This window comes from Genypterus blacodes, unplaced genomic scaffold, assembly GCF_046128005.1.
Source record: "Genypterus blacodes isolate CSIRO-AG114 ecotype Tasmania unplaced genomic scaffold, CSIRO-AGI_Gbla_v1 ptg000012l_1, whole genome shotgun sequence".
NCBI lineage: Eukaryota > Metazoa > Chordata > Actinopteri > Ophidiiformes > Ophidiidae > Genypterus > Genypterus blacodes.
Genome location: NW_027466826.1, coordinates 3,250,468 through 3,274,197, shown reverse-complemented (window position 1 = coordinate 3,274,197; position 23,730 = coordinate 3,250,468). Strand labels below are relative to the sequence as shown.

General features: G+C 43.5%; 1 protein-coding gene across 1 annotated transcript; it reads right to left on the bottom strand.

The window, feature by feature from the left end:
• Positions 1-14,735: 14,735 nt before the first annotated feature.
• dact2 (dishevelled-binding antagonist of beta-catenin 2) lies at positions 14,736-19,670 on the bottom strand. Its single transcript, XM_076161952.1, has 4 exons — positions 19,256-19,670; positions 17,682-17,814; positions 17,262-17,552; positions 14,736-17,090 (listed from the first exon to the last, which is right to left on the bottom strand). The coding sequence occupies exons 1-4, from the start codon at positions 19,526-19,528 to the stop codon at positions 15,235-15,237; spliced, it is 2,553 nt and encodes an 850-aa protein (XP_076018067.1). The 5' UTR covers positions 19,529-19,670; the 3' UTR covers positions 14,736-15,234.
• Between the last annotated feature and the right edge of the window lie 4,060 nt (positions 19,671-23,730).

Genomic DNA, 23,730 nt, shown 5'->3' with positions numbered 1-23,730 from the left:
CTGAACTTATTCTATTGCATTTTACATTGACCAAATGCACAGTATATTCAGACCAAATATATGAGCACAGCACATCGGCACGAGTTCAGCTTTGTCACAGAATAAGTGCAAGCATGGACATTTTTCATTCAGTGCTGTAGGACCTGCATGGGAATCCCCTGACTACTACCCATAACAAAAGCTGTATACACCACACACACATGCACAAACACGGACACATGCGCACACACACAAACACACACACGGACACATGCGCGCACACACACACACACACACACACACACACACACACAAACACACACACACACACACACACAGTAATATTCTCCCTCATTACAGGAAGCTAATGACTGTTTGTCTCTGATCACCGCTCCGTTGCTCCTGTGCAGACAGGACTTACTGAGGTCTTAACACTGAGACCCCATCATCCTTCCAGTCTCCATGCTACCACTCCCTTTCTATGTAGTCATCATTTCAAGCACTAATTAACCATATATTACAGCCATGATAACGAAAGATCATATCTGAATAAACAACGATGAACAGCATTGCAGCTGCTGTCACAATAGTAATTACAAGTCTGAGGCATATTCCCTCATGAGGTTTGAATGCTGAGAGGAGACAACTCTTATTCAGTATTATTCGAGTAAAAGTAAAAGATATACCTGCACAGAGAAAACAAACTAGGTGTGTATATCATCTGACACACCATCATGGAGAAAAACAAAAGGCCTCAAGGCAGCCAGACAGTGCTTAAGAGTGTTTATCTAGTTTTATGGCCCTTTTAACTCATAAACGCTTAAACACTTGGCTTGTTTTCCTGGATGGACAGGCGTGTACTCAGCTGCACCAGTCCTAAAAATGTCTCTTTGTCTTTCTCTGTAGTGTCTTTTGTCTTTGCAACTGACCTCCTCATCTAGTAACTCTCACAAGGTGTATGAGCACACGATTTTGTATGAATACAGGATTTTGTCCGCACGAGGATGGATTTCTGTATTTTGGTAGGCACGTTCAACCAATTTGGATGAGTCTCCCACCATGCTAACAGGATGGGCTGAATTGTTAACTGCTCTGTCTTAACTGTCCACAGAAAAGAAGTGGAAACCATGGAGCCCCAACATGTAATTACCCCATGGGGAGCAATGCTATGCCCACTCCTCATCTCCTCTAGAGCTCTTTGAAGATGCCCCATAGGGTGCTAGTTGTAATCAGGACACATGACTCATTGATTACAGCTCTGTGGTCTTCCAGGAACACAGTGGACGCAGCAGGGGGAGGGTTAGTGTCCTCACATTGTGGCAAGGGAGGGGGGGGGCGTGCAGAACTGACAGCATGGCCTTGGTCCTGGACACAAATTAGCAGCTATAAAAAAAAATGGATGTGTATTGTTTTTCTGCTGGTGAGCTCAGTGGGATTGCTAAGGTGGCTACTCATTATTGTCTGGTGTGAGACGACCACATGCCACATAGGGCCAGTGGTCTGTGGGGTTTTTTCCTCCAACCAAAGTCATTAACAGTTAACTGATTAGTACAGTGTCAGCAGGGGAGGTGAGAGGCCGGTGAGTGAGAGCACCTGGTGCAGTGTTTTGTTTGAATGAACAAAATAAGGATGTTGTAAAATATGATATATATAATAATTACACTACATATCTTGTGTATGACATAACTCAAACACAAAATATATGGGCCATGAAACGATGATATATACGCTTTCAAAAGTACTGTACATAAATTGCAGATTTTACGCTAAATTAATCCTACGCTTCCATTGCTCATGTTTGCCTGTCAATGAAATTTGAGATAATGCAGTTCATATCATGTAAGCTACGCTTATCCTTGCTTCTCGGTTTGCACTTGTTCTCAGTTGAATGACCTGAAAAGAGGCTGGCTGAGTGTTGCATAGCTGCCAATACTACAGCATAGTTTCATTTCATATAATAACAACAAAAGGAAGACTTAACTGTACAAAGTGTTGCTCTACTCAAAGGCACGAGTAGTAGATATTTGTGTTTGAAGCCAAACCTATTCAGCTGAGAGATATCTTGAGTAGACAGAATAGGCAAAGCAAGTAGAGCATGAAAAAGGATCATAAAAGATCTCTTTTGATGTTTTTGCTCTTGCACTTTGGACACCTGTGGGGTTGGACCCAGTGACCGGCTCGCTTATGTGAACATGGTAAGTAGAGGTAATTGGGTCCGTGTAGGTCAAGAAGTCAAATTAAAAGTAATGTAAATCGAGCAGATTTGTTAAACGATGTGACTTAATCTCTATATTTCCTACTCCTAAAATTGGTTTTGTTTCTCACATTGATCTGATGGGCTGACATTGTTGTGCTCCCTGAACAAAAAGCATTAGTGTAACATTCAGTTCAAACGGCAAAACAGAAATCAGGGGAGCGTACAGCTGCAGATAAGGCTCACACACACACATACACACACACGGGTCATTGTCGTTGACCAAACCTGAACAATAGCACTTGTAGCAGAAAAGGCCTGCAGCAGAGAAAGCTCTAAAGCAAATGAAGGAATGCTGTCCACCTATCAGAAGGCTCCAAGAGAGACTCGTCAATCACATTACGTCTCTATCTTGTCAGAGACGAGGACCTTTTGCCCTGCAGCTGATAGTTTGACTATTTGTCCTACGTGCCTTTTTGCCTCTGTTCATATTGTGATCTCGGTGATAACATTTTTAACATTCAAAATCCAAGCTAGTGTGCAAAAAGCAAAGCAGACAGGAGAACACTGTCATGTAGGTAGTGATGTTGTGTTTGCATGTGTGTGTGTGTGTGTGTGCCTGCGTCCGTGTATTTTGAGGATTCTAAATGATTTAGTATTGTGTGAGGTGGCAACCATTTAAAGGTCTATAATTCTTTGTTTGCCAACATTTAGCATCTTTTTGTCTCCCGCCCTTTAGAGAGAATGCTTAGTCTAATCAGGGTCTTCTATGGGGGCGGGGTGGGGTCCACTTATTTGCCAATTGACATTTGGTGAAAGAGTGTTAGATGAGAAAGCACCTCACACCATGAGGTAGAGGCCTCACACCAGAGCTTGTTTCAGACATGTTGTGTTTGTGTGTAAAGAGGAGCTTGTTTTACTACTGTCTACCCAGAGGAGAACACACAGATATGTGTGAAGTGTGTTGCTCTGTGCAAATGAAATTTCTCATTAATGAATCATTTTCTTGTGAATAACATAAAAAACTAATTTGACAGCATAATGGATTTAATTGCATTTGGTTAACACATGTATGAGAAATTAATTATATGTCACACCTCACACAGAGTAACAGGATGGGTGGAAAATTGCTAAATTATAATTGCTACGGCATTGCTGAGGGGGGGGGGGCTTTTGCATTAACTTCAGCAATAAATGCAGCACTAAGAGAGACAGTGTCACATTCATGAGAGTGAGATACTTTAATAAATTAAGGAAATTAGGTATCTATTTACAGATCATGTTTTTCCAACCACACATTGAAGATAATGTATTGGAACAAGTGCTAAGGTGTCTTTCCATTCAGGTACATTTGTACTGACAGGAAAGCTTTTGCGGCTGAGTGATTTTATCTCTTCTGGGTGATGATGTAATGACTAAGCACTTCTGATGGAATGACATCAATTTTAACGATCAGCATGCAGCAGGACTGAGATGATTCTGCTAGCTTCAGTGTGTCCTTTACTCTCTGTAAGCACCAGTGTCAAGCCTCCATTCTGTTCTCACTTTTCACACCACTTTAAGTGCAGTTAGGCTAAACAACATGGTCGAAAAGAGGCAGTGGTGAAGTAACGGGTCTCACTCTGAGCTCACTCGCTTAGACAACAGACCTCCCCAGGGATGAAGGCTGGAACTCTGCGGGGGGCCGCACCATCGGATTTGCCATGAGGAAACGAGAGTGCCGGAGGAATGTGAAGTAAAAATGAGTGCAGTTTGAACTGCTTGTCCCTTTCTTCAAACAACACTCGTTTAAGTTGTTTCTCCTCAAACTTAATCTGTCTGAAAGGTGATTAACTATTGTCCGATTTTAACAGAATTCATTTCTATGTAAATTGGCACTATTCAATGTTTTTATCGGGACTGAGTCAAATGACTGTATGTAGTGAGGAAGGGACCGTCATACTTGTGCAAATGTATGGTATAGCTGCGTAAAAGATAGCAGGAAAAGCACAAATGTAATTATCCACATTAATGATGGTTCTGTCTCCATTTCATTGTGCCAGTGGGCCGTGTCAGTTTTTAATTGAAATCCTTTTGTCAGGGATGATTCCATTGTGGCGTTCACTCGTCTTTCTTAGTCTTGGTGCCACGAGTGCTTACAAAGCATTTTGGTTTGCCCTTATGCAGCTTTCCTTAGCTAATCGCTGGCCTGGCTTGCTGATGTCATTGAATCTGTATACAGTAGAATTAACCTTGGAGTGTGAAATACCCTACAAATCAAACAGATTCTGACCTGAGGCACATTATTTAGCTGATCTGTCTCTTTTCAGTTTGGTTTGCTGCACCCATCCATAGAGAATTACGCTGTTGACAATATGCTTTCTTTTGTTTGTAATCTCTTCTAGCTCAAAATAATTTTCTTTTTACACAAGATGAGTGAACAATGTTTCACACCCCACTGTGTCCAGATACCACAGCTGACAAGCTCCAAATGAGTTATTGCTTTTATCAAAATCTTTTTATTGTGGTTGCAATTATACTCTTGGTGTCTAACAAGCAGTAATAGAAGTATTTTAGGAAGCAAGTCTGAGAAACAGTTCCAAAAATGCTCTACATGCTGTAATGAAGTTTAACCTCAACCGTCTTTGTCTTTGTCTTTGTCAAGGGTTGAAATGATTGTGTAAGAAGTTGCAAGCCAGCAGCAAAAGTTCTAAAATAAACTAAAATAATTGTAATGAATGTGACAGTAACAGAATTGTCAATAATGCAATAATATGATGGTGCTATAAGGTAACTAATACAACACAACACTCAAACTGTGAACAGTCATTTCAATTAGAAATAAGACAATTATCAGTCTATTGTAAGTTTATTAAAATAAAATGACAACATGGCGAGAACTGCTATATTTCTTCTCCTGTGAAAGCGAAACGTTTCAACATGTCTATTGCCTCCTGTGTTAAGGGGCAATCTCACTGTTAAGATCCTGTAATTGTCAGGGGAGCAGGTTTGGCCTTTCATTATGCTAAACACCAGCACACATCGCTGCATAATTGAGCTGCTGTTTACAATAGGTGATTGATGACAATTATTCCCCTGCCTCCACTCCTGCAACCTCAGAGGTGCATTAAGGATTTACAGTAGTCCATTACGTGTGCATGTGTGTTCAGCCTGTGGAACCACAGTGTTTGGGCAGTTGATCTCACACCTGGAAAATCCACTTACACTACAAACGCAGATTGTTGTCAGCTAAATAAGGCGATGTCAGGCTAAAAGAGGCCAGATTACTTTCCCCTGGCCCTGACTTACATCCTTCTATAAGTACAGCCTGGGTTCCTCGTTGACAAATCCACTTATGGTGCAGAAAGATGACCTAACTTCCGTGTTAGAATGTCACATTCATTGCTCATAGTCCTGCCTACTGAGGAGAAGGGTGAGGTAAGTAGTGATGAGGAGGAAGGGTTAAGTATAGAGGATGTCTGTCATTAGCATTCTAGCGAGGGAGATGGAAAATTGTCTCAGTGCTTGCAGACTATTGTCATCACAGATTAAGTTCCCTCTTCTGCCTGTGTGTGTTGTTAGTCAAGGCAGACTTAACTTCACTGCTGTTTTTCTGGAGGCTTGCATCCTGTGCCTCACTGCAGGATTGCCCAAGACGCTTGGTAAACACAGGAAATACAAAGCCCCTAAATACATCCCTACTGTGTATGGAGCACTACCATGACAACACGCAGTGGATCTCCCGGAGAGCCGGGTGTTTGTTAGGTGGATACACACTGAGATATGCCCAAGCAGTGCCCTTCTCTGTGAGGGTGTGCAGCTCGGGCTTACTCGCTATCTGTCAACCAGAATAAGGAGCCTCACACTGCAGGGACACAAAAATTCTATAAGATAGGAATTCACCCTCACACAGCATGCCTAATTCGAAAGGAATGTTGGGATAAAAATCTAAAGAAAATATAAACACTCTAATCTGCCCCACTGATCTTTACGCCGGAGTCTGGAGATAAGGTCTGAAACCGTGTGCCGTGGGTTGTGGACAAGGTGTACCTGCTTTGGCCTTCATGTTGCATGGCTGAGGATCTCCAGACAGCTTGAAGATTAGCCCCTCTCTCCTGAAACAACTGTCAACACTAATCTGCTCAGTGAGCGTAGGTCATCTGGAAGCCAGATCCACACAGCGCCAGGATCAAAGCTCCCTCCCACCCCCCCAAACTGTCTCATGCTCATTTCTGTTTTTATGTCATCCCCTCTTCCTTTCCCTTTATGCCCTCAATAGCCAGAGCAGGAAATCACATCCATACACCCATCCTGCAGAGAGGATGTCTCTGCTGCAATCGATCTCAAAGGCGGAAGATATGCCGGGGGTGCAGATGGAGGAAAGCGGTGAAAATGTGATGGACATTGATCCAGCCAATACACACCCAGGCTGCAATCAATAGACTAAATCGGCTGTAGGGAGGCATCAGTGTGCTGGTGCCAGACTGCAGCCTTAGAGGAGCCTGTAAGGTCTATGTGTCACCCTCTCTGTCAGCTTTCATCATATTTATTTAATGATTGCAGGGTTTTTTTTAAAGTGGCGCCATGATTTAGCTTGACTACATAATCCCAAATGAAGCCATGTTGTGGAGGGTTCTCACAGAAAAGTTATAATTGCTATTATGAATAGGAACAGCTGGCTATCCTCCTATGTAAAGCTGCGTTCAGTTTGAATCAAGCGTATATGTTTTTGCTGGGTCTGCAACAGTTTATGACACTTTAACACTTTTCTGTGCTTCTCTTATCTAAACTGTGTAAAGTGCGGTAGATTCTCTTTGTGTAAACCTGCCACGTTGCAAAGGATTTTTATCGATTCTTGTCAATAAATGGGTAACTGAAGTTTAACATTTCTGAGGACGCTTTGATGTTAAAAACAGACCTCATCTGTGCAAAAACTCAACTGAATTTAAACCCCATCTGTTTTTATTCTAATGTAAGAAACGCCACAGAAGAAAAAAGATAAGGGATCTCAGTTGCAAGCTCTCTTCTAAGACCTTCTAAATCCTCTGTCCTTCATGTGTAAATCTCTCAACAAACTGGCCCAAAGTGTCACCCTGGGTTGTCCTGTTCAAAGAAACTCTGGGGTCAAAGCTGCCAGGTCAGCCTCACTTGGTGACAGGGTTTACCCCCAAACTAGCCCCCTTTTTTCCCCAAAAACACATGGTGCCCCAGATAGGCTGTCGTCCCTCCTTACACTCCAGGCCTGTGGTGATTTACAGCCTCGGTACACACCCCATATAAACATATCATCCCCATGTCATCATCCAGGCCTCCGGGGGATCTTTTAACTGGGCTGTTGTCCAGAGTTTAAAGATTTATCCATTTCCTTGCTGTTACCATAATACCGTTATGGCCAAGGGATTTTTTTTCTTCTTCAGAAGTTCCTCTATCTTTCTTCCTGACCATAAATCAAAATAATAATGTTGGTTTATCTTCAAGCTCATTCACTGTCAGGTGTTAGTGTTTATCTTAAGAGCCATAAAGGAAGTGCAGTTGCCACCCTTTTAGCATATTTATGCCAGGAAGCTGTGGTGCTAACAACCACAGGCAGATAAAGGAAGTCTAACCATATGTTGCCATTAGGGATCATTGTGAATTCACACATCCATTCAAATTCAAAATGATTAGAGAAACAATAGCATTTTCCATTCCACTAATTCATAAAACCTTTCATACTACAAATCTTTATCTCCCACTGTCAAAAAGATCCATTTCATGTAATTGCCTATAAGCCTTCCCTTTAACTTTCCCTAATACTCCATCACAAAGTATTGGTGGAAGTGGGGGTTGGGGAGGGGTCCCACCCCCCAATCAGTTGCTTTGTGTCATGTTTCTAAGGTCCATCTATCAATATAACATATACAAAATACAATACCATGCATCATTTCAAACTTTTGTCTTGTTCAGTCTCACTGTAATTCTTGTGTGTCATCAGGTTTCACATGATACACACCTGTAAATCTTTTGGTGTAAGTTATCCCTCCAATGACACTCATATTCCATTATTATGTGTGATATATTCTGTTGCTTTGTTAACTCGTAAGGTGCTCCTGTACTCAGTATGATAAATGATGTTACCTGCCATATACTGATACTGGTGAGGTTGGTGGTAACAGCTGTCTGAACCTGTCTGTCCTCATCGTGTTTCCCATTGGTAGAGAGACCTGATACCACATGGAAGATCAGTCTGTTCCCTGTGTGACCCCTGATCCCTGGACTGTGAGAGGGGCCAGCCTGTCCAAATCAGTCCAGCGTCAAGACCTCAGGGTGTCCTGCAATGTGTTAGTGGAGCCGGCTGAAATTACATTTGTCTGTCCCAGTTTGTTTGTTTTCCCCCCCTAAGCCATGCAAGAAAAATGGAAAAAAGGAAAGAAAAAGCCGACAAGAAAGGAGATATACTGTGCTATAGCTGACTTGGGTGTGTTATGGAAAAAGGCGCTATTGTCTTCCACCATTCCTCACTGATGGCTACTTTCCACCTGCGAGCTGAGACGTGTCTCGGATGGGGAGTGCATGCTTTACCACTAACTATACCTGGGAGACGAAGACAAACAACCCAAACAGCAAGCAGCTGACCCCAAGGAAATGCCAAAGTTTCCCCCCCATAACGAGCAATTTCCCCCAGCTGAATAACATTTAATTGGGTTGTCTCTCATGCTTTGGAAAAAATGTGTGTGATTGTCTCCCCACCTCCTCCACCCACACCCCCTCAGGATTTTGATCATTATTTTCTTACTCATACTCATGTTCTTCAAAAATGAGGGTTCATCTGAAAAAAAGAAAAGAGAAAACACAAGATTTCTCATTGTGGAGATGAAGACGAGGGACATGGCCATAAAACAGTCTCCTGCCCATAAACTGGAAAGAATATTGACCCTTTCCTACTTGCCAGCTGAGCCTTTCTTTAACTGGAACACGTGCACTTAAAAGGAGACAAGTGGGATTTTTTTGTCCGAAGTCTAGAATATTTTATAGGTGTCAGTCTAAAGTCCATTAGCCTTGGAACAGAGAAAGCTGCGGCTTTCAAGTGGTCTTTTTTCAACACAACCCCAAAGGTTTTATAGCATCTTGTAGAGGGAGAGCAATCACATGTGAAGGGTGGTCAAACAGTGCAGGGGCGTCAAGTGGAGATAACTGGAAAACAAAGATGAAAAGCTCCCTCCATAGGTGCGATAGGTGCTGGTGTAAAAATATATATTTCTGATAATGTGCATTTCTGTAGAGATAAATGCTGTAGAAGTTAATGATTATTTTTAAGAAAATAGGTTATGACACAAAAAAATCTGAAGGCTAAAATGGAAATTGGCTTTGTTTGGTAAGGGACTTGTTAGTGGCCATATGGAAGCAGTGAGGAGGGTGCTGGAAGGGGAGGGAGGTACCTGTTGGGTCCCATGTTCTCCTGTCACTCTGATCTTATCAGGGGGCCCGACCAAGAGAAGGACCAGCTGTCACTCTCACCGTTCTTTTGATGTCCTCCTTCAACGCTCGCTCTCTCTCTCTCTCTCTCTCTCTCTCTCTCTCTCTCTCTCTCTCTCTCTCTCTCTCTCTCTCTCTCTCTCTCTCTCTTTCTCTCTCTCTCTCACACACACACACACACACACACACACACACACACACACACACACACACACACACACACACACCTAGCACTTTAGAAGAGTTTAGGCTTGTTTTTGGTCATAATGACAATTGGTGGTGTTGTTGGTGAGTCAGTTGACAGTAATTGCAAAATACGTTTAGCTCTCACAGGATGAATTGGGCCAGAGCAGTTCAATTTAGCTGTTTAGAGCCTGAGGCTTGACAAAAGAGGCAGTCCCTTGAGCAGACACAGGACATCCTGCTAATAAAACAGCCAGGACGTCCTCACTAAGACTGATAAAATCAGAAACACCATGCATTCATGTGAAAAACACACTTCTACACACAGCGACTTGAAACCATTCCATCTCATGGGCTTGTGTTTTCCTTTGAGAAATGAAAATTGCATACACTGGGAAAAATCCCAGTAAGCTACAGGGAGAGTGTGCAGTAATTATTTTTGCTTACCCAAGCACGAAAGCTTGTTTTCAGAGTGTGCCTCAATTAGAATGTTTTTATAAACTTTAGGGCACAAATTGTACCAACATGTTTCAACTGAAATTTCGAGGATTACAGCAATTATTTTTCAGTTCTCCTCTATTTGTGAGACTTTGTAGCTGGACAGGAGAGACGGCGAGTTTATCTTCTTAAATTTTCACTATCTGTCATTATTCTGACATCAAACAGCGGATATATACACACACTTAATAACAGTGTTGTATTATGCAAAATTGGCACTTAGTAAAAGCCAATTCAGATGGGGTAAATCTTCATAATATGGTGTGTATTCCACTTAAATGGAAAAATGTATACCTCAGCCTAGGCCGAAATATGTCATGTTCTGACAATATACTGACATGAACATTTTATAAAAATAAGAAATAATAGGAATTAACAGATTTTATTGTCAGAAGAAACAGCAGTTTTTGAAAGGCATTCTGGATCATGGAATGATAAAATCCTCCATCAAATTTAAATTGGTTCATCCTTTCCACCTGGTTTGGTCAAGATCAGTTGGTAAAGTTTGAGTAATTCTGCTAACAAACACGCAAACAGGTTAAACACATAACATCTTCGGAGGAGGAGGTAATGAAGGATGGAATGTTTCTCTCTGTTAAAGCGCGCTGTGATCCAATTATCTGTACTTAAATATTGGTTTGTTTGCGTCAAAGAAAGTCACTGACGTTGGCCTCAAAACGAAAACCCTGTAGGTCCTTCACATACAGGGACATGCGGTTGTCTCTGTCCCACACAATTGCTTCACAGGGATGAACGCACTCACAATGGGCTCTGTTACTGTGGGTGCCTGCTCTACATACTCTGCGAACTTTTGAACCACCTCTTGACCACAGCATGACGGGACTTGAGACAATGGTTAGTAAACACCGCGGAGTGAATGAAGGGATTAGGTATTAAATGACAGGATGTGCTTAAAGAGGAGCAGGTGGTGGTTGAGGAAGGGTCCTATAATCCTTAGAGGGGTTCACAACGCTTCACCCTGTGCCATTTTCTCTTCTTTTTCCTTCATGCGCTCTCTTTGCTACACTCTGTCTCTCAATTTCCCCCATGTTCTATCTCTTCATCTCCTCTCTCTATCTCCATTGTCCACTTCAGCACAACCAGAGGAGCCTGCTCCTTAACCCCGGCTCCGGACCATTGACATTCATGAGGTTGGACATTCCAGTCCAGCCCCATTCATATGTACAGTTACTGAGGGGACAAAAGCCACATCACATACACTCCTATAGAGCCCATCCCCCATAGAAGGGTCAACCTCAGTTGTATAATTCAAATTATAGCATCAACAAAAACACATTTTCATCATTTTACCCATGCCAGTGCTGAAAATTAGTCTATTATTCTGTCATTCCTATTTGCCAGTGACTGAATATGTCTTCGATCGATCGATTAGGTCCGGATATAAATAATCCTCCTTGCTGGACCCCATCTGTGTTTTCAGGGCTGAGTTCTGGAAAGCTCCTCTCATCAGGGTGGTAATGAGTTTCTGAGCTCCCACTTGTCAGCCTGGTAAATCCACATCTTCTATCAGAGGCCCAGCACCCTCTCTCCAGTTTTCACATCAGGGAAGTGCCACAGCCTTTCATGCTGTTGCCTCAAAGCGAATCAGACCACCCGGAGAACAATATTTAATGCGTCATGATGGAGAAAGAAGGCCAAGATAAGTAAACGATAAACCTTTCAAACCGTTGCAGATCTACAGTTTAAGTTTCCGTGTAAATAGAAACAAGCTGTGAGCGTTACATGCGCAAACAGACATGCTGAAATTACTATGATCAAGAGGGAAAATACAAACAGTTTGGAGGGATATTATGTTCTGAGCCTGGAGACAGACTGGGAAGGGCTGGTCTGTGTTGGGCTTTGGTATTACCTCATACACACGTAAGAGGAGAAGCCCACTCCCTCTCCTCAAACTGTGACCTAATGTGAACCAAGTCAAACTTTAATTAGTGCCTGCCTGCCTGTCTGTGGCGCACCCTTTGTTGTTCTAACTCTTCTTTCCGCTCTCTTCTTCGTTTGTTCGCGATGTTTTTCTTGCTTTACAGATGTCAGATTGTCAAGGAAAAGTGTTAGAACTGCTGACCAATGGCGTATGTATGTTGTAAGCTTGTTCTAGGTTCTAAGATTACATTAGAGTTTGAGATATCACAGATTTTGTTGTTGTTGTTGTTGTTGTTGTTGTTGTTGTTGTTGTTGTGGGGGCTGAATTGTTCATGCTACGGATGCGTGCTAGCTGAGGGCAAAATAGAGTACAGTAGCCTAATGTGTAACATGTAATAAGATCACTGTCCTAAGCAGCTCAGTGACATGCATTTGCCGGAATTATCCCTCAGTGTTTACCTGAGCAAGTCATTAGAGTAGTTACACACGACACATACACCTATATTTATCACAAACGATGTCAACAAACAAGTTCTGTTAGCCTGTTTTTGAGAGAGTGAATGTTAAGAATGTACAATTATTCTGTTGATGTGTATGATAAACCTCAAACACACAATGAGTTCTTGGATGGATGCTTATTATGTTTCACAACCATGGATCTCCAGCCATGTGAAAAAGTCATCATGTCATACTCTTTGTTATGACTAGAAGACCCCAGTTAAGACCTTTTATCAGCAGGTGTGGTGTCAGTTGGACATGTATGATCTTGATTAAACATGACCATGTCCCCATGTGTTCTCAAGGATATGATGTCAAAGCACTTGAACTGCAATCTGTGTAATGAGATCCCACACGACATCTGTGAACTTTCAGTATGCCTCGCCGGCCTTCACGGGGAGTGTTAAATAAAGCATTGTGGAGGTAACACCCCTTCTCTTTCAGCTTTATAAACCATATAACATCATGATCAAATCTGATCTGCAGGTGTGCACTTATACACCACAGGTTGCAGGCTTCAAAAAGGAACCCCAGAGACCTTGCTCCCGAACCCATTCCAGCTTAGAGAGGCAATTGCCCCGGATTTCTGTTGCCAGTCCCTCACTACTCATATACACAAAACAAATTTCAAGATTTGCAAGGGGGTTCATCTTGATAATACTTAACACTAAAACAATGAGTCAAAAGAAAGTAAGACAGCCATGCTGAACACAGGGAAGCACAAAACAGACAAGCCCTAGACATCAAGAGCACAATGGAGCCACTGACCCCTCTATTGTTGGGAAATCTACCCTTCGAGATGAGCCAGGTCTACAGCTGGAAAGGTCAGCGAGCTCACAAGGTCAAGCTGACGCGATCCTGCTATACCCAACATCAAAGACAAGGCCAGCGTCCATCATGCTGCTTCTGAGCCTGGTCCAAAACAGCACCGCTAATCCCACTGACCTCTCGCTGATGCTCATACAGAGAGTTCAAGGGTCATGGATGTACAGAGCGCAATTAAAAGTTGATTCAATTGCAGATGCTATTTAAACCACCTTTGATGTTCATAGAGGTTTTGCCCTCCGGACCTTTCTGTGTGTGGCAAACTGAGAAAACAATGGTATTGAATGAACATGTGCCCTTTGGTGGATATTCTTAAAAAAAATGAATTGATCATCTCTAGTTAGTTTGGAAGCCTTGATCTCCAAATGAGTGATTTTGGAATTTTGGAAAGATTAGCCTCAATGTTTATATCCTCAACAAATGCTTCAAAGACAAATTTGCTGAGACGTTGGGAATGTTTGTCACTCCTTTGGGCTTTTTTGACGTGGCGGCAGCTTCCTGATTGGTGATAGGAGAGAGGAAGGATTCTCTGAAGTCTACAATCTGGACAAACCTTCAAAATTACCTCCTGCTCACCTTCAAAAGAATTTTAATGGAAAGATTCTCTTGCAGATTTTGGAAATTAGATTACCGGGCAGGTAATCTCTTATCTCTCCATGACAGTTTAGAAATGAGGACTCTCTGATTGTCTGTCATTTCCTCTAGATCCCACATGCCTCCTGCCATGTATACCAACTGTTTAAAAGCCTCGCCTCTACTCAAACTTGAAACCTGAGCTTAAACAAACAATCTATTCTTTTTACGTGAAAATTACAGGAGTGTGATAGTGTGTTTCAAGACTTCCATGCAAGTGTGAGTGCTCGCATTTAAAAGTGTGAGAGCTGATAATTTACCACCCTATAATTAAACATTGCTGTCTGGCTTAATGGCTGAAGCTGTAAACCAAACAGCTGGGCAGAATGAGGAAAGCAGATAAGGAACAGTTGGAGGAAAGCATTCTTATCATCCATTACTTAATGGGAAGTTTGGGTACTATGCAGAGGTTTTTTACATTTTAAGTGCAATGCACTTTGAATAAAAAGTGTAGAAGAAAACATGGTACATGACGTTTATTTGTGAAAAGGTTGTCAGAACTTGCCGATTCACTAGTATCAACAAAACTGGAGCTGGAGCTCATTCAGAAAGCACAGAAACATGTTAGCCATCTAATACAGGATAAAACATACAGGATGCATGTCAAAACTCAATGCAAGCCATTTTTAATGTATATTACATATTTTGTTTCTGGAGAAAACAAAGATCAATGTGCAATAAGAGAATATAAAGGAATTATTCGAAATGAGAAAGGTAAAAAAAGGTTTTGCTTTCAATGTTCATGCAATTATACAGTATTGCAGAAATGTAATCCAAGAATTCAAGTTAACAGTCACATGCTATTGGAAATGTTCATTACAACATCATGAATATTTACAAAGGAAGTTTAAGATTACAATTGTTAATAGACATGCTTTTGTACAATGCACTTTTTCAACGCTATTGGTTTACAACAATGTTTTAACTTCAACAAAGCAAAGAGTTCACAAATGCTGTCTACTTGGATTTGTACCATTTGCCTTTGTAGCAGTGATAAAGGTTGTTGTGTGGAGAGACCGAGGGTTATCTTTCCATCGGGTTTTAAAAGCACTTCCCACAGTTCTCTGTGTTGTTCCGTGACCGTTTTCATTATGCCTGGGGGAATTCCTCTACACCAGGGTCATGACCTTCAGAGAGGCTGGTTGAAACCTCCGAATCTTCTTCTTCAGGGCTCGGGAGGCTTTGATGCGGCAGGCTGGGGGCTCGGGGCGTGGGACTTGCTGGAGGGGCAGTCCGGCGGCGGTGGGCCCCAGTGAAGCCTCAGCCCACACCAGACCACCCTCAACCTCATCCACCTGGTCGCCCTCGTCCAGGGACAGACTGCTGTCAGAGTCTGAGAGGGACTGAAAGCTCTGGCTGGACTCGCTGTCTCCAAAACGGTTGGTGGTGTTATCGCTCATTTCCCCCTCACTGCTTTCAGCAATGGTGGAGTGAAACAGTGACGCGCATTCAGCTGAGTACTCAGACTCACATCTGGGAGGGTAGAGGCTGGACATGTGGTAAGGTGCTGCAGGGTATCTGGAATTGAGACTGTGAAAGAATGAAGAAGGGGACATGGCGGTCTGGAAGGGGTGAGGTGGCCCGATCCACTGGCCGGAATGTGCCCTGGTACTCATGCTGCGCACCATCTGCCTGCTCCCTGATGCTTGAGCATGGGCCTCTCTTGACCTCTGATGCTGAGAACATGAGGCCTGGATCATCTCCACATCAGACATCCACTTGGCAGTCCCCTGCCTCCTCTTCCTTGGTTCTACACACTGCTCATATTCTGGTAACTGAGGCCTGCGGCTTCTGCTGGACTTGGTAAGAGCAGGGACAGGATGTGGTTTTGGATGGACCTTATGGGTGTGCAGTCCAGGGCTACATAGACTAGAGTCTGAGCCTGAGCCGTGTCTGCGCTCCTGGGTTGTCTTTACCTTCCCCGTCCTTCTCTGTTCTCCCTTTGTTCCACTACTGGACTCTCTGGTCTTCTCACCAGACGAGTAACCATGTTGGTGTCTCATCACTCGAGGCTTTTCGCTGCTTTTTCGTCGGAGTTTCACAGCCTTGGTTTTGCGGTCTGCCTGTTTCACTTTGACCCTCTGAGATCCAGCAGGCACGAACTTGGCATGAACAAACTCAGGTGAACCCATGTAACCGGCGTGACCTTCCAAGCCTTGACTCTCCTCCGTGCTGGAGCTGTGGGGAATGACTGGTCTTTGCCCATGGCCCTTCCTCTCAGACTGAATGGACTCTAGGGTGTCCCCATAACTGGTGTCTGAATGGCTTCTGACTGCACTAGCATGATCTCTTTGGGGTCTGTCTTTGCTCTTAAGGGTGGACATGGCAACCTCGTCAGAGCTGTACTCCCTCGTAGCAACAGGATAAGAGTACCTGTATGAAGCCTCCTGGGCTCTCACTGGTTGTTTGTTGTTTACATTGTTAACCTGTTTGTCTTGGCTGGGGTATACTACGCAGTGTCTGTTTTGGTTGCTCTCTGGTGGGATGACGCTTGGGGTCTGGTCTCGGAAAGACTGCCCTTCTACAGGAAACACTGGTATAACTTCACTGGGCTCCCTGCCATAATCACTGTATGCATGGGCACTCGCACTCTCTGCGTCATTCTGGATTTTGGTCATGCTGCGCTGGAGAAGCTTGTCAATATAACCCAGGGTCCTGTTCTCAAAAGCCATTTGTGCCCGCTGGATGGTGTTGGAAGTTGTAACACCGTCCCCTGAGAGTCCATGGCCGTGTGGAAGTCCAGGAGTGGCTGCTTCCCCCCCATGGGTGAAAATGGGGCTCTGGAGTGCCACGGCGTGCAGGGGGCTGGGGTAGTGGTACACTTCATTCCCACTGCGGGACACCAGGTTGCTATGGTACTTGGGGTTTACCGTGGAGGTCTTCAGGTTTGAGCTCATTGAAGATTTCTTTCCATCCATAGATTTATAGCAGCCAGATGCTTGAGTCATCATTCTATCAAGATCACCTGATAAACACATAGGCAACACACAATAAATACTTATTACACATTCAAACCACTCATTTACTGGAAAACACATTATTATGACACAAAATACACAGTGAGGTGTACAAGAAGAGCAGCTTCATCACTGTAGGGGTTGAGTGAGAAAATATATGGTGTTATAGTGCTGGTTACCTGTTGATACAGGTCTTGGTCGTGCCTGTTCAGCGCACGTGGTGCTTGCCCGGATCCTGCTGCTGCCCAGATGGAGGCATGTGGCGCGTGTAGGGTTTGCCTGGGTAGCACTCTCATCAGCAGAGCGCCGGCGGCATACATCAGCTTGAACAGAGGGGCTTATGTGAGCCGAAGCAGGGCTCATGGGAGGGAGGAAGAGGCTTGTCTGGGAAGATGACAGACATTCGCTGTATACAGAGGTGCAGGAGTTGGAGAGGGAGAAAGAGCCGCCATCGCTGAGCTCATAGAAGCCTGGAGAGAGTACAACAGAGATTCGACAGATTAGGTTAATATTTTTGTAATGACGGTTGGGAGGGTCCCTAAAACTTAATATTAAATATAAATCTGTAGTATTGCGTGTTTGTGTGTGGGCCTGCATACCAGAACTTGGCCTGCTGTCACTCTCCAGCTGCTCTGTGGAGGCTTTGCTCACGTCCAGCTTCAGCTCACTAATCTGTTGATCCAGCTGCTGCAAGTGAGTCTTCAGGCCCACATCCTGCTTCCGTAAACGAGACTGTAGAAGACAAAATCTAACATTATATCTCTATTCAACTACTGACAAGAAATGCTTGCTGGATTTTCTTATATGGAGTTAAGTTGAGTTCAAAGACATATTGAATACAGATGTGCAAACAAATACTCTGTTGATACAGATTCAACATCTCTGTTCTGAATGAACTGGGAAAATTAAAGGGACAACTCACAACATATGGCAGTTCTGATGTTATGATTTTGTTTGGATGAAGTCCGCATTTTATTCAAAAGATGCTTTAATGTACAGCCATCACCAAACTCAAACTGATTCCAGCTGATGATTAACTCCAGCAGGCTGTGGGGGAGCTTGGAAGAGGCAGTAGTGGGTAACTCATTTCTCCCCCACAGCGAGGGCCTTGCCATTATGTAAACTACTGGAGGAGGGGAGGGGAGGCTTGGGGGGTTGGGAACGGGACTGTTTGTTTTTGCTACAGTGGTTCTCAAAAAAGAGAAGCAGCGACCTACAAGGGCCATCATCTACAAAAAGCACATTCTATGACCTTTTCATTCTCATTGGCAACTGGTCATTGCTCATCAGACAGTTTCCATGCCTAAAAAGAGACTTATTTAAGACTCCCCAAGCTAAACACAAGAACTGTGGTCATTTAACGGGGCCGTTTCAGGATTTAGGGAAACAACTGCATGGAAACTTCACTATGGTTAAGCCTCATAATTTACATCTTCTCCTTCAAAACAGTTCGGAATCCATCCAGAATCCGTCCAGATTTATTTGCAATCAAGCATTAACACTGATGCACGTACTTCTTTTAAATGCCTACATAGAAAAAGATTGCCAGTGAAACTCAAGCTACTGTAATTATAGTCGAGTTAATAGTCTGACTGTTTGAAAATGCTCTTTGCATGCGAGCATCTTCGAAAACACACTGACTACTATTAAAATTTCCTGTCATTATCCAGAGGTTAATCATTGAGGAATAACAGCGCCCAGCCTCCACAGTCCACACACACAATTGTATACGTGAGAACGCTAGCGCGCGCGCACACACACACACACACACACACACACACACACACACACACACACACACACACACACACACACACACACACACAGCTCAAAGTCCCCTGGTCCTGTTATGTACCTTGATTTATGACACCTATCCTACTTCCTACCCCCAACTGAGGGCATGAAAGGGTGTCTGGTAATAATTGAAGAGTGAATGCACATGAGCATCAGCTGATGGCAAAATCTGAGGGAAGTTTGTATTCGCTTTAGCTGTTAATTTCTGGAAAATATATTGTTAACACACAGGGAAGCGTATCTATTACAGTACTTTACTCTAGGAATACTTGAGATATTAATAACGCATGCACCACTAGAGGCGAAATTTGCACTTCTGTCTCACTATCTTTTAGATATTTCGGAGATCTGTTTGTAATACATCCAAATTCATCCCTACCAGCTGTTGCTTCAGGGCAGCCAGTGTAGCCTCCAGTCGCTGTTCCTCAACTCCCATCGCCGCGGAACTCTCCGGCCCGGCTTGGACGGAGGTCACCGGCTCCTCTCGGTCCGCCCTCAGTGCCCAGCTCACCATGTCGCTCTGTCGGTCCTTGAGCAGATGCAGCTCCTGCAGGCCGGCCAGGGCAGCTTGCAGCCTCTCCCCGACCCTGCTGCGCTCCGCTCCGGCTGCAGCGCTAAACATACCCGCACCAGAAAGCTTCCTGCTCAGCATGCTGGGGAGCAACTCCAGGGCATATCCACAAAAACAAAGCAGTTAAAGAAATGGATCAGGCTCAGCGAAACCGGACGGGATGACGGTGGATCCTCGCGTCTTGCTGCTGCACCAGACCTGTCTGGTTTTTAACACTACCTGTTAAAGTAAATCTCTGGCAGAGAAGGACAGCCTCGGCTCCGCCCACAGACCAAATGGCCGCCCGTTCATTGGCTGTCCACTCAGATCGTAATGAACATCTGGTACTAATCCTTCCATTCAAGTCTCCTCTGGAGCTGCCCAGGCATGTACTGAGTTCATATGCACAAATACCACCAGCCAGCTATTCTGCTAATGCATGATAAAGTTTAACTAAATTCATATTAGATAGTCTTCAAACTGCAATCCTCAAATTGTCTGCATCGATTGGATACAAAAGGAATTAATATATAGACTGTATGTTATATCCATCACGTGCATCCACTGAACAGAAATCATTCATTAGGCTAAAATAAATTCACTTTTAATTTAACTTGGAAATTTCATTTTGGAAGGAGCAAAAGTGGAAAACAGAATAAACGGATATTCCTGTGACCTGCTGTGATAGATAAATAGCTACCCCTGGTGGCAGTACAGATTATCACACTTTCATGACCACCCATGTCAAGGAGCTCAAAATAGATTTATATAGATGACCCAGATACTTGTTCATTAATTTGATATCTCCTCAGGACAGACACAAATTATGCTGTAAAGAAAACAGGTTAAGATATTATTTTTATTCATTCCATATTGAAATATTCTTCATTTAGACACAGACATGTGAGATCCCTGGCTCCAAATTTGTGCCTCTGGTTTTATGGGCACCTTTGTCTTCCTCTAGGTTTGGTGGTAAAACGTTTCAAATTATTAAGAGCAAGAGGGGTACATTAAAAAACAAATTGAGACTGCACAGTTTTTATATCTAAGCACTGCACAAAGCTCTCCCTGGTAGACTGGGCTGCCCTACTGCAGCCTCATCGCATGAACCCTCCTGCACAACACTACAGATTCAAATTGAAAAGAAGGCTAACATAGTTGTTATTATTATTACATCTCAGCCTCTAGTGGGCCAGGTGGCAGCGCATGCAGAGCGTGGCAGCCATCCTGGATTCCCTGAAGCAGGCGAAGCTCACAGCCATCTCAAAAAAGTGTGTCATTGGTGGGGTGAGGTAAGATAAGGTAAGGTACCACCTGAGCCAAGGGCAGGCTCGGTCTCAGCTAGATAAGACAGCAGCTACAGTGACCTGCCAGAGGCCCTGGTCTAAAAAGGGAAGTATGGTAGATTATTATCACTACTTTATTCTAAATTTCCCTCATTCTCTCTGTCCAGTTGTGCCAGCAATCATTTGAGCAGGTGAAAGTGTGTCTTACAACAGTAAAAATATCATTCATGAGCCACTGCTGTACACTTGTGACTTTTCTCAGCATTTTTGTTCCCCGCCTGATGCAGACAGGGAGCTGAGGATCGTTTTGTACCAGGGAGTGGAGGCCACCCAATGGACAGACAGTGCCCTCCGCTGTTTACTCCTGGAATGTCCTCTGATCAGACCACACTCTGATCTAGCACAGCCTACACAGACTATTCCCTTACACCTCTCTTGCTCCCACTCTATCACAAGTAAGGAGACACTATGCTGATATCGCCAGCTTTTGTGAAGCAGGGGTTCAGAAGAAATACCAAGATACCACAAGCAGTGTGAAGCTGGGTGAGTGTCAAACACAGCCTGATATAGAACAAATGATGATAAAGTATTCAATGAGCAGATCTTATTCTTCATAGAGGCTAAATGCAGGTTATAGTGATATTATACAATTTAGCTCACATTCCCAACATGCAGCTGTATCAATACACAGCTTGTAAAACCACTAGTTATAATTTAAGCCACAAGAGGGCAGTCTCACACTGCTTTTGGGACTCCTGTCTCCAGGGGTGGAAATAATTTCTTTCAGGCCAGAACCAATCAGCAAAGCCTTGCTCCTTTTCACTTTTCAATCTGTCTAATGTTGTAAGATGGAACTCATTTATTACTGCATAATTCTTTCTCTGTGTTTATGCTCCATTTTGCCTGTAGCGCAGAATGAAAATGTGCAACTGTCTGCAGCCATTAAAAGAGATGGGTGTTTTGCCAATCAACTGTGTATTTTTCAGTGACATCGCCGTGAATGATGTGGGCGAACACACACCCACACACACGCACACAGAAAGAGAGAGAGAAAACATTCCATGTTATATTGGAAACTTTGGGTCATCACAATCAATTCAGAGGTTATTTCAGTGCGGCAGCTCTGAACGTCTTTTCGAATTGAACGACTGAACATGTGGTGTAAGAAAAGCGAAGCCAAGGACCTTAATGAGGAGATCAAGTGTCTCTCTCTATTGAAAAGAAGAAACCTCATTAGGATGTGGCACTGCACAAACAACGTTGTACACTTCAGAATAAGAGAGAGGAGAGGGCGAAAAGAAAACTGAGACCGAGACTTGGAGACACAGTTTAACGCCAGCATTGCCACGGTCCACTAATTAGATGTCCTCTGCAAAGAGACGGAGACAGAGGATCATCAAAAACAGAACAAGCACAGGGAGACACAGACTAAAAGACTCTCCAAGGAGCAGACAGACAGCTTACAGGACTTGGCAATGGAGGAAACAACCATAAGCCGTGTCACCGCGTCTGTGTGTGTTTCCTCCAGGTTCTCACCACAATCAACTTCAAAAACCTCACTTAACTTAGGGTTGGATCTTTGGCCTATTACCCGATCTAGAACAAGGCATTTCCTATTGAGTCATTAATGGACACTGTGTTTCTTTTGGCGGGTATTGTGCAATTTAATGATCTTTACCTCTCTACTGATTATGAAATTTACAGATCACAAGCAGATTTCCTACAGAGATATGACGCTTGTTTGTCCACCCTCATTGCATGCTTGCATCCTTAGATGGTGCATTTTGGCTGGCCCCTCATCATGGGGCTCACGATATGGTATGTATACAGTGCATTGTGGAGCCCACTCCTCATCGGGATAGCGTCATGTTCTGATGCTGCTGCTGGTGTACAACACTACATTGTAATGCTTGAATGTCCCTCTGCCCCCATCCTCTTCAAAGCACTTCCTCAGGGTGACATCAGCTTTGTTGTTAGCCCAAAAAGGTGCCCATTGACTTTAAATCAAGTGTAGGCTTCGTAATAGAGCCAGCAAGGGTCACTCAATACCCTCCGTCTCCCCGTCCACACCAGTATCACCCTTCTCAAAAACACAAAGGTTTCACCCACAAGTTGCAATGAATCACTGAAAGTTCCTGTTTGTGTTCTCCATTTATCAGATTTTTCCATCCTCTCTTATTTTCTCATCTACTTACTCAGCATTTCCTGAAAAGGCACTCAAATGTCGATAACAAATCAAAAACACGTCTTTGTATCCTTTTATCCGACCATTGTATCTTTGATAGCTCCCAACAACCGCCGTAATGGAAAGAAGGCGAGGAGTGTGATAAAGGGTTGCTACCTGCTCAGGTAGATACATGACAACAATAGAGGATGCTGCCATGCACAAACAGGATGCGTAGGATGAGTTGTAATCATGGGCTGTTGTCATATTTTAGACTGAGAGCGTTTGTGTGTGGGTGTGGGTGTGTTTGGAGTGGGAGCGAGAGGTGAATGTGTTGTCAGCTCTTGATGTACGTGGTAAAACAACCCTGTCACATGTAGGCATTAGGGGCTTACAGCTTCAAAGCAGCTAAATCAGATATCATTCATGAGACATTCTGATGTCTAAAAAGAGCCATAATTCCTGTGATGGATGTTGATTGTGAGCTATTTCCTGGGTTTTTGTATTTTCACATATTTCTGCATGCGTTGCCAGTGTTATTGTTGCGTGGTAGGGGATTCCCATGCTGGTTCACTGACTGAAAATCCCTTTTCCAGGTATTCTGTCATCAACAAAGGCACAGATATGGAATTTCAGAGATCAAAGTGGCCTGACAGCAGAGCCTCCCTCTCTCTGCCACCTCTGACTACCGACAGTGCTGCACCAGAATGATTATTATTATATTATAGAATTAATTACCTGGGCTCCTGATGAGGAGAGCAAATGCATTCACAATACAGAAACTCTTCACTTTTGATCACAAATCATGGAGAGAGATTATGGAATTAGATGGTTTTCCCCCAGTGAGCAGTGCT